Source organism: Panthera leo, chromosome D4, assembly GCF_018350215.1.
Source record: "Panthera leo isolate Ple1 chromosome D4, P.leo_Ple1_pat1.1, whole genome shotgun sequence".
Lineage (NCBI taxonomy): Eukaryota > Metazoa > Chordata > Mammalia > Carnivora > Felidae > Panthera > Panthera leo.
The window spans coordinates 87,063,400-87,074,910 of NC_056691.1; the positions used below are offsets into that span (position 1 = coordinate 87,063,400).

Below are 11,511 nucleotides of genomic sequence, written 5' to 3' on the forward strand. Positions count from 1 at the left end.
GGGGGAGGAGAGCTGGGATTAGGTTTCCTTTAGGTAGGCAAGAGTTAAATCCTCCGAGGCCTCCCAGGGCTCCAGCTACTGTCCCCGCCCCCTTCTCCTTTCCTTGCCCCACCTTCACTGCCCTCTAACCTCTGGACTTGTGTACTTTTCTTCTCCAGCCCGGGGCACGGGCACGGCGCAGCACCCAAAGGAACCTGCCTCATCCTCATGGCCTGCCTGAGCTCCTCGCAGCTCCAGAAGGTAGGGGCCTGCAGGGTGGGGGTCCGAGAGGGTCAAGTAAGTGTTGGGGGCGCCTCTGGAACTGTCGTAGACCCTGGGAACTCAATCCTACCCTCTGCCATTTTTCAGAAGAGGAAACCGAAACCCAGAGTGGTCAGTTTCCAACCAGGACCTTTAACTTCTGCACACACAGCCGGGGGCGTCAGGGCCGCAGGACAGGGGTGTGGTGGGAATGTGTATGTGTGACCAAAACCAGAATAAAGAATAAAGATCAGCCCTTGTTGGGTGATGAGCACAGGATGTTTTATGTAAGCGGTGCATCATGGGAAACTACCCCTGAAACCAAGAAGCACACTGCACACAAGGTATGTTAGCTAACTTGACAATAAATTATATTAAAAAATAAAAATAAATTAAAAAAAAAAAAAAAAGGAATAAAGATCAGCCAGGCCAGGCCAGGCCTGGGCCCTGAGAAACAAGGAAGAAGGGCCCAAGAGCCAAGGAAGCCTGGGGCAGAATGGCAGAGTCAGGGCCCCACGTGGGGGTGGGGTCATCCCCCTCCCCCCTCCCCTGCATTTGCACAGTGTCAAACACAAAAGGCTAACCCTTGAGAATAAGAGTGACCCAGGCTTAAAAATCGTGACCCTTGTTTGTTCCTGATTACGAGAAAAAGGCCGGAAGATACCAAAAAGCTCAAAGAAGAAAATGAAAAACCACCTGTAATTTCCTATGTGGAGACTTAATATTTTGCTATACAGCCCTAGAATCTTTAAAAGTCCATTATAATAGCTACTGCTATGTTTTATAGAAGGGGCACCACTGGATTTGACGGTCTGCCGGCCAAAGAGGGGAAAACACTCACCCAAGATCTCACAAGGGCTAAAATACTAATTTGCATTCACCTTTTTTTTTTTTTCCGTCTCACAGTCTATCAGGAACATATGCCCATGTCAGTAAATATTTTTCTGTCACATGATTTTTGTCAGTTGTGTTGTGTTCCAGACAGATAAAACATACTTTGTTGAATGAACCTCCCTGTGCTGAGCATTTAGGTTGTTTCTGGTTTATTGCTCTCGTTACACAAGCCTCAGTGGATACCCCCATAGAAACATCTTTGCTCCCCTATCTGCTTAGCCCCCATCTTCCTATCTCAAGAAGTTCTAGACCAAGTGTATCTGCTGGGTCACAGGGACGCACAGTTTGCTGTGGATGACCCAGTTCCCAAGGAGGAAATGTTCAGCTCGATACTGATGGGGGGCGTTAAGCGTCTGTCACGTAGAGCTGCCTAGAGACAAGAGGGCCCATGGTGAGTGGTCATAAATGTCCCAGTGTCCCACACGTGGAAGCCAGAACCAGAACCGGACATCCTTGAGGGATGTGAGGGAGGGAATGGGGAAGTCAGTGACTGGGAATCAGATCCTTCACAGTGGGCTCAAGGGGTGACTTCCACAGGACCAGAGGTCTGGAGGCAAATCTGAATAAGCTAGCTGTTTTAACTCCCCCCTGGCTGCCCACTGCATTCAGGACAAAGCCCACCTCCTTGCCTGCCCTGGCCCCCACCTCCCTCCTGTGTCCCTTCTGTTCCCGCCCTCACTTTGCTCCAACAGGGGCTTCACACATCCTGCTCCCTCAGTCTGGGATGTTCATCCTTGTTTCTCCAACTCCCATTACCTGCTGGTGCCCTTTAAATGCCACCTTCTCAGAGCTGCTGCCCTGCTCTGTCCCCCTCCCCCCCCCATCTGGTTTCCATGAGACACTTTCTGCCTTCAGCTCTTGAATCTGGCCTCTCCCTCCTTGCACGCAGCTGTTTGTGACAGCACATCCCCCTGCATGCTGGTTTGTCTGACATCAGCCTCCTTCGGTAGACTGTAAGGTCCAGGACAGCGGGCACTGTGGCTGGCTTGCTCATTACTGTACCTCCAGCTTTTAAAACCGTGTCTGGTACGTGGTAGATAGATGCTCAGTAAATTTCAGTTGAATGAATGAATGAATGAGGTTGGTCCAAGCCCACTGGTGGAGGAAGGATAGGGACACCTCCCCTTCCTCCTTCCTTCATTCAAGCAACCAATGCTGGTTGTTCCTCCCTGGATTTCAGACCCCATGGCTCCAGGGTGGGGTCGGGGGATGGGGAAACAGAGCCACGAACGGGACACTAGGTCCTGCCTTCAGACAGCTTTGGGTTTGAGGGAGGGGGCCAAGCCAGTCCTCATAAAGAGCGTTTGGGGGCACATGGGTGGCTCAGTCGGCTAAGCGTCTGACTTCAGCTCAGGTCACGATCTCACCCTTCGCGGGTTCGAGCCCCACATCGGGCTCTGTGCTGACAGCTCGGAGCCTGGAGCCCGCTTCGGATTCTGTGTCTCCCTCTCTCTCTACCCCTTGCCCCACTCACACTCTCTCTCTCAAAAATAAACATTCAAAAAGAAAGAAAGAAAGAAAGAAAGAAAAAAAGAAAGAAAGAAAGAGAGAAAGAGCGTTTGAGGGTAGGGAGAAGCTTGAATTTCCTTCCTGCCTTCAGTTTCAGGAGGATGGCTTCCTGGTGCTGGAAGGATTTTTGTCAGCGGATGAATGTGTAGTCATGCAACAGAGGATTGGCGAGCTAGTGGCCAACATGGATGTCCCTCTCCACTCCCGCACGATATTTTCCACCCAGGACGAGCAGCTGAAGGTCCTGGTAGGTGTCTGGGGCATCGGATCTGTGGGCACAGGATCTGGTCTTTGACGTGGGGCTCAGTCCTCAGCCAGCAGCAGTGTGGAAGGGAGGGCCCCAAGGCCCACGGGCTTGTTCTGACAACAAATCAGGCCCTGAGCCCTCCCCGTGCCGGGCTAAGTGCCTTTCGTACGTATTTCCTTCGCTTCTCACTCTGGATTTATAAGGTTGGTATTATTACCCCCATTTGACAGGTGGGGAAAATGAGGGTTGGCTCACTTGCCCCAAACCATGTTGTTAGTAATTCATGAGTGAGGATTCGAACACAGATCTGCCTGATACCACGTCCTTGCTGGTCACTGCTCTGCTGTACTTCCTCGGGAGTTCTCCCGCCACAAGGGCCTCCTTTGGGGCCAGCAACCCAGAAGAAGCCAAGCGATTCTGATGGACCTATCTTGTGTAAGCCTTATCCCCCCAGTGAGACTAGAAACCCAGCTTCTTCACCCACCACCCCTTGTGACTTAATAGGACTCAATGCAGTTTGAGATGGGTAAGTTGAGACTCAGGGGTTCTCCCGCACAGTTTGCTTAACCCTTCGGGAGCCTGCCTGTAGTGTGGCCTTCAAGCCAAAGCTGTGGTCTGGGCCCATTAACGGGGCTCGTTCACGCTGAGGAGCTCCTGCCATCTGGTGGACATATGGGGAATTACAACGGCCGGGAGACTTGCCACCCAGGGAGTGGGGCTGGGGCACTTGAGAAGGGCAAAGGGTTACAGAATGATAGTTTCCTCCAAATAGTAGGTTTCATTCGGCCACACCCCAGCCATGTAGATGGGGACAGCAGAGGTGGAGGTCCAGTGTCCAGAGACCGGTCACTCAAAAGACTCCAAGGAGTGAGGGGGCCGATCCTGTGCTCTCCAAGCTGCCTTCTGAGAATGTTCTAGAGACCAGTGAAGGGTTGGGGGGGATGGGAGAATAAAGTGTATGTATCTTGGTTTCTAATGCTTGCAAAGAGCTCAGCACAGTTCCTGGGACTTGGTAAACCCTCAGTATTCACCGCTGATCTTGTCAAAGACTTCGAAATGGGCATTAAAAGGAAAAAAGATCAATGAATGTCCCGTCCAGTTTTCCAACTCTGTGAGTTGTATAGAACTGATAACAATGGGGGCGCCTGGCTGGCTCAGTTGGTAGCATGTGAGTTCAAGTCCCACGTTGGATGTAGAGATGACTTTTAAAAAGTAAAATAAATGAAATATTAAAAAAAAGCTGGCAATAACGTCCACACAAATGGGTATGAACTGGGTCCAGAAGAATGGAATCATTGCCCTGCCAATCGATCCGTTTCACATCCATTTGCAAATTCATTTCAGTATTTGTTATTGCCTATCTGTATGTGCTTCTTAGAATTCTTTGAACATCTTACTGGTTCCCTTGTGAATTAACAAGTTAAGCAGAACCTTTGGCATGATTAGCTTCATTACCTTTATTTTTTTCAGCTTATTCATTTATTTATTTAGAGAGAGTGTGGGGGAGGGCCAGAGAGAATGGGAGAGAGAGAATCCCAAGCTAATCCCAAGCTAATAGCACAGAGCCTGACGAAGGACTCGAACCCACAAACCATGAGATTATGACCTGAGCCAAAGTCGGATGCTTAACTGAGTCACCTAGGTGTCCCCATTATCTTTAATATTATTATTATCAGTTATGCTTCCCTGACTTGTTTCCCTCACCCCTGATCCTGATACGGAACACTTAAGAATGTTGGGGGAAAAAACCCATATAGTGTTCGGTGGGAAGGGCTTGAAAGGGTCAGGCAAGTCACAGCAGAGCCCCACAGGCACGCGTGAGAGCAGATGTACACAAGTGAGGGGAGCAGGGGCAGGTGGGGGAGGGCTGTGCCACGTGGAGAACCCAGGTAGGGTGGTGGGCGCCCTCAACTCCACTTGTGCCACCACCTAGGAAGGTAGGGAGATCTATATGATGGGAGCCAAGGGTAGCTAAAACCATAAGGAAAAAAAAAACATCATGCATCTTCCTGAAGCACCATTGCCTTCTGATGCTAAGAAATCTAAAACATATTAACATTAACAAGGAGAGGCTGTTAAGAAAACAGAAAAAGATGAGCGATAGTTTATATTCATCAAGCAGTTAGCCACGCCCTTGCTGAGTGTTTTCCCTCAAGCAGCAGCAGGAGTAACGATAATAATGAAAGCAGATACTCATGTGGCACTTCCCATATTCCAAGGACTGTTCTAGTGCTTTGTGTATGCCAATTCATAATCTCTACACCCTATGGGATACTTTTAATAACATCTATATTTTATGAGGAAACTAAGCCCAGAGAGGTTCAGTAATGTGGTGGGGGTCACACAGCACCTCAGTGGCAGAGCTGGGATTTGAACCCAAGTATTCTAGCTCTAGGGTCTGGGCTCTCAACTACTGTAAGATTCAGCCTGTAGAGGCTGAAGCCTCCAACAATCCAGGGGAGGTCAGTTCTATTATTTCCCTTTACAGAAGAGGAAACTGAGGCATTGAAAGGTAAAAATAGGTGATCCAAGGCTACCTGGGACCCAAGGCTATTTGATGACAGTGTCTATGTTCGGAATCATAGCATATCGAGCATAGGAATCATGTGACTTAATTAAGAGGTTTCTGAGAAATTTTATGCTTGTGGCTTCTGACAGTGCTTCGGGGCACCCGGGGTTCCTGTTCACTGTCTGTGCCTCAGTGGGCGAGTGTGAGAAGCACCAGCAGGGTCTGCAGCCCTGTGGGGTCAGGAAGCATGAGTGTCCCCTTCTCTCTGACCCCGTGATGCTCTCTCAGTCCCTCTGATGTCCCCTCTCCACAGGACAACAGAGACTATTTCTGGAACAGTGGCGACAAGATTCGATTCTTCTTTGAGAAAGGCGTTTTTGATGAGAAAGGTTCGGAGCTGGGGTCCCAGAGGTGTGAGAAGGGCGGCACTGGGGTATCTCCCCCCAGGGCGGGGTGGGCGCTGAGGCCAGCTGCCCAGGGGAGGGTGGACTCCAGCTTTTTTGTCTTTACCTGTTCCTTGTGCTACAGGAAATTTCCTGGTCCCTCCCGAGAAATCCATCAACAAGATTGGCCATGGTAAGCAGGCATGCCGGGAAAAGGAAACGGGGAAACTGAGGCCTAAAGAATGTAGGAGCCTAACCCAAAGCTCACAGGAAGTTAGTGGCCTGGCAAATGGCATTTCTGGCTGCAGCTCCCCTCTGGACCTGCTCTTCTGGCCTTATGACGCTAATCACACGACATTGCCACCACAGCACTGGAAGGAGGGGCCCCCAGAGCCGCACATGCAGACCCTTCAACTGTCTGCTGCCCGGCCTGGGGATGATCCAGGCCCCGGGCATGGGGGGACTCCTGGATCCCACCACTTCCTGGAGCCTCCTCGAGGAGCACCTAACATGTTGACATGGCCCCTATTCTGAGACCCAAAAATGAAGCTATGAGGCCCTCTTTTTTTTTTTTTTCGGGATCATACATTATGATTTATTTTGCAGACCACTTATTTTTAAGCTTGAAGTTATATCATGGGAGCTTTGTAAAAAAAAAAAATTGTGGCAAAATACATGTAATATAAAATTTACCATCATAACCATTTTAGTGTATACAATTCAGTGGCATTAAGTGTGCTCAGCTCTCACGCTTTGTAACAACAACAATAATAGCGGAGAGGGAGATGTCCGGGTATTCTGTGCCAGGCCCTGGCCTGGCGTTGCAAATGCATTCGCTCATCGAGCCTCGTGGTAGCCTGGGAGGCAGGGCTGGTCTTCTGGATCTGCGGCACAGAGGAGAAACTGAGGCTTATAGGAGATAAATGGTCACTCGAAGTAGCTTAGGGTAAGTAGCAGCACTGAGATTCCTACCAAGTTCCAGGCCCCTTTGAGTCAGGTCTGGAGTGGGGTTCCCAGATGGCTGGAAGGTCAAGAGTAAGGTCTTGGGTGGAGTGAGGTGCAGGCATCGTGGGCCCATCCCTTGGTTATAAACAAGCAGAAAGCTTAATGCGTGCAAACGGGTGAGAAGTTCAAGTGAGGCCTGCGTCTGGGTGCCTGGGACCAGGCACAGAGGGACGTGTCGGGGCTGGGGACTGGCTGGTCAGCCCACCTCTGTCCTACAGCTCTGCATGCCCATGACCCAGTCTTCAGGAGTGTCACACACTCTCCCAAAGTGCAGGTGAGCAGGGGTGAGGGTGAGGGTGAGGGGGGTGGGCAGGTGGGTGGCCCAGATGTGAGTGAGAGTAGGCTGGAAGTCTGACCTCTGCCCCCTTCCAGGCCTTAGCCAAAAGTCTGGGCCTCCAGATGCCCGTGGTGGTGCAGAGCATGTACATCTTCAAGGTGAGCTCCCTGTCCTCCCCAGACCTCAGTTTACCCTCTGTAATGTACGCAGAGTACTCACATCAAGCCCCTCCTTACGAAGGGCCAAAAAGCTGCTTCCCTGAAGAATTACTAAGTTTTGAGGAGAACGTGCAAAATCCGTGTCCCCTGGGTAAGGCGCCTGGCACTTTGTCGGTGCTCAGTTAAAATCTGGTGGCAGGAGGCAAGGAGACCCCCAGGATTCTCTTCTCCCTTCTCTTGCCATTGAAATGCTCAGCTCCCAACTTCAAGGCCCAGCTCAATGCCACCTCCTCCAAGAAGTCTTCCAGTGTTCCCCTGGGAAGAGAGGGACCCATCGCTGAGCCTGGCTGGGCTGAGAGGCTTAACCTCAGGCCTGGGCCCCGGCCACTCTTGCTGTCCTTCCCTTCGGCTTTGTTCTTGGTAGGCACGGGTGTGTTCAGACTCAGAGCACCGTGCCAGGCAGCGTGGTTTTTCTCTTTGCGGCCCTCCTGGGCCTGGCACATGGTGGGTACCCCATAGCTGGGTGCTGGTGTGAAATCCTTGGAGGTAAACACCTGTGGCCGGGTCAGAGCATCCCCCAAAACTCAGAGTGGCCCCTGCTCCCCACCCCCACCCCCGCCCCCGGCTTCACTGGCCCTTCTTTTCTCTTGTAGCAACCCCATCTTGGTGGCGAAGGTAAGCAGAGAACAGGCTGTGGGGCCCAGCAAAGGCCACCGCGGGAGATCTGGGACATTAGTGGTTGGGAGGGATGGTGCTTGGGGAGATGTCCATGGGCAAGAGCCTGGGGCAGGAAGGAGAAGCTACCTTCGGTTCCTTTGTGGAATAGTTGGTTGGGAGGGTGTCCTGGGCCCCTTGGCACAGTGGTTCTCGAGCCTGGGTTCTTGAGCAATCCCTACCTGGTTAAAAATACAGATCCCAGGGCCCCAGGCCCTAAGACCTTTAGGCAGCAGGGCTGCAAAGACCTGTGAGCCTGTATTTTTTCTTTTAAGTTTATTTATTTATTTTGAGAGAGAGAGAGAGAGAGAGAGAGAGAGAGTGTGTGTGTGGGGGGGGGGGGAGGGGCGGAGGGAGACTCCCAAGCAGGCTCTGCGTGGGCAGCGAGGAACCTGACTCGGGGCTCTCCCTCATGAACCGTGAGATCATGACCTGAGCTGAAGCTGGGTGCTTAACTGAGTGAGCCACGCAGGCGCCCCTCCTGGAGGACTGATTTAACAGAGAAATTGCCCATCTAATTTCAAAGCCCTCTGGATGCACAGATACCCTTTGTGGCCTCCCTTGCGGGCGATTATCTACTTCTGCTTGAATACCTCCAGTGACAGGGGGCTCATCCTCTCACAGCCAGCCCTTTCCTTCCTCACGTGAGCCCAAGTCAGCCTCCTTGTGACCACCGGCTCCTCCCCACCGTTCAGCCCGAGGGGCGAGCAGGCCCTCCCTGAGTTCAGCACCCGTACTTCCTTCAGTGGCCCTTCCCTCAAATGCTTTGGAGTGCCTGCCATTAGGACACCTTGCTCTGGACACTGGATTGTCCAAGTCCCTCTTCAAGTTTGGTGCTCAGCAAACACACAGTTCCCAAGGAAGGAAGGAAGGAAGGAAGGAAGGAAGGGAGACTAGCACCCACAGACTGAAGTCCTTTGTTCAGCAGCCCTCCATCCTGGCTGGGGCCCAGCATCATCCAGAGGGGGTTAAAATGTGGCTGGGGGCCAGTCACACCACCTCTTCTCCTTTCGAGCCCAACTCCCCAGTCTTACACCAGCGGATCATCTGGTGGCTGGAGATGCTTGTCCTGGTTAAGGACAGTGACCTTAGTTGCCTGGCTGGGATTTAAACAATCACAGCCGCTTTGTAGCCATTAGAGCGTCCGGCCCTGTACTAAGCACTTTTCACACGTTTTCTCGTGGGATCCTCCAGTGACTCTGTGAGGTAGGTTATTGTCGAGGCCGTTTCAAGGTTTAGAGATTGAAGTTTTGAGAGCCGAAGTCTCGTGCCCTCAGTCTCTATGCCAGGAAGCGCTGGGATTCCAACCGACCACGGGAAGGCTCGGGCTGCAGGGCTCTGAGAGCACCAGGGAGCAGGGAACAAGGCCAAGGTGAGGTGGGCCAGGTTCCTCACGCCAGGGGGGGGGGGGGGGGCGGGGGTGCTGCCGCAGTCACTCCCCACCAGGACGCCACCTTCCTGTACACGGAGCCCCTGGGCCGGCTGCTGGGCATATGGATAGCACTGGAGGATGCCACGCTGGAGAATGGCTGCCTCTGGTTCATCCCGGGCTCCCACACCAGTAAGGACACCGGTCTCGCCCTGCCCACTCGTATCCCACCCCAATGGCAGAGAGACTTGGAGAAAAAGAGAGGCTAAAGGCTCCCCCTTGACCTGCAGGTGGGGTGTCGAGAAGGCTGATCCGGGCCACTGCTGGCTCGATACCTGTCACCAGCTTCCTTGGGTCTGAGCCTGCCTGGGATAACAGCCTCTTTGTGCCCACACCAGTGCAGAGAGGTAGGTGGGATCCTGGCGGCAGGCTCTGGGGCCACGCCTGTGGGTCTGCGCTTGCTCTGACCACCCAGCTCACCTGAGGGCTGTGAAGCCACAGAATGGGAGGCCGGGCTGGACAGGTACTGGGAAGTCTCAAAGTTGCCTGATTAACAGCAAGGCCTCCCAGGATGCCGGGCTGGCTCAGTTGGAAAAGTGTGCTACTCTTTATTTTCTTTTTTTAAACGTTTATTCATTTTTGAGAGACAGAGAGAGACAGAGCGCGAGCCCGGGAGGGGCAGAGAGAGAGGGAGACAGAATCTGAAGCAGGCTCCAGGCTCCGAGCTGTCAGCACAGAACCTGATGCGGGGCTCAAACTCACTGACCGCGAGATCATGACCTGAGCTGAAGTCGGGACGCCTAACCGACTGAGCCACCCAGGTGTCCCAAGAGCATGCTACTCTTGATCTTGGGGTCATGAGTTCGAGCCCCATGTGGGTGCAGAGATGACCTAATGAAAGAAAACTTCAAAACGGAACGAACCAAAACAGCACGGCCTCCCAGATCAGGCTAGCATCCAGACCCTGCAACTTCCGGGCTGTCTCTTGGGGCAAATGACTGAACCTCTCTGAGCCTCAGTTTCCCCAAATGTAAAGCGGGGAAGTCCGTGAGATGGATGACGTATAGATGACGTGGGACACAGTAGATGCCGACCAGATGCCGCTGTTCCTGTTAGAATAGGGAAAGGAGACGTCCAGCCCGGCATCTGCTTGCAAGGTCCCAGCTGACGGGCACAGTACAGATGCTTCTGCCTGGTCCTGCAAACACCACAGAAGGGGACACCCTTGCCAAGGCTTGCCGAGGGCACCAGGTCACAGCAGAAGCGACTTGATCCCAGGGGAGCCTCCGGCCCTGGGGCAGGCTGCAGGGCCCCGAGTTTTCAGGGACGGGAATGGGGATGAACGGGCCACAGAGCCACTAGAGGGAGGAGCGCCCTTTGTCCCCTCTCCTGACCTGCTGCTGCATTCCCGCCAGGGGCCCTCATCCTAATCCATGGAGAGGTGGTGCACAAGAGCGAGCAGAACCTCTCGGACCGCTCACGCCATGCCTACACTTTCCACCTCATGGAGGCCTTGGGCACCGTCTGGAGCCCGGAGAACTGGTAGGTGGCAGGGTGTGTGCATGCCCCGGACAGGCTCCTGAAGAGGTCCTGGAGGCCGGGAGCAGTGACTCTGGCACCTCAAGGTTCTCTCTGTCTCCGCAGGCTCCAGCCAACAGCTGAGCTCCCCTTCCCCCCCCTGTATACCTAAACGTCCTCTCGGGGCCGGGCCCGGTCCGTCCCGGCGAAGCCGCGGCCGGGCAAGCAGCAGCACCTCGCCCCCCTGCCCAGCTGCGAAGGGGAAGTCGAGTCTCTCCTCCGGTGCTTTCTCCCTGCCAGGGTCTGTGCCCCTCGGCCCTGCAGACAGGCAGGCGAGAGGTGGCGGGCGGGCAGCAGGAGCCTGCACCGCATGGCTTTCCGGAGACCTCTGTCTCCTCTTCCTCTCCCCTGCCCCAACCCAACCTCCCCCTGGAGGCAGCCTGTTACTACGAAAGGGTTCTGGCTGCTTCTCTGCCAGCTTCCCACTGTTCTCTCCTCTCAGAGGGAATTCTGATTATTACGGTGCAGGACATTCAATAAAAGCGACTTCTGAATACAGCTTCTGGAGTTTCACCTAACAGCGCACGTTTCTAAGCTTCCTTGAACGAGGTCAGTAACGTTGGGCATGGAGATGCCCAGGCAGAGCCGCCTCCGTGGAGGTGCCTGTGGTCCTCACTTCCCACGTCTT

At 53.4% G+C, this 11,511-nt stretch overlaps 1 protein-coding gene across 2 annotated transcripts; it reads left to right on the forward strand.

The window, feature by feature from the left end:
• Positions 1-133: 133 nt before the first annotated feature.
• Positions 134-11,364, forward strand: PHYHD1 (phytanoyl-CoA dioxygenase domain containing 1). 2 transcript variants are annotated; one of them, XM_042913159.1, is made up of 11 exons: positions 134-240; positions 2,735-2,890; positions 5,713-5,788; positions 5,928-5,975; positions 7,006-7,061; positions 7,160-7,222; positions 7,876-7,897; positions 9,369-9,497; positions 9,596-9,712; positions 10,721-10,847; positions 10,950-11,364. In XM_042913159.1, exons 1-11 carry the CDS (start codon positions 208-210, stop codon positions 10,993-10,995), a joined length of 873 nt encoding a protein of 290 aa, XP_042769093.1. In that variant the 5' UTR covers positions 134-207; the 3' UTR covers positions 10,996-11,364. The 2 variants fall into 2 exon arrangements, with proteins under 2 accessions (XP_042769093.1, XP_042769094.1); XM_042913160.1 differs by lacking the exon at positions 9,369-9,497.
• The last annotated feature ends 147 nt before the right edge of the window (positions 11,365-11,511 follow it).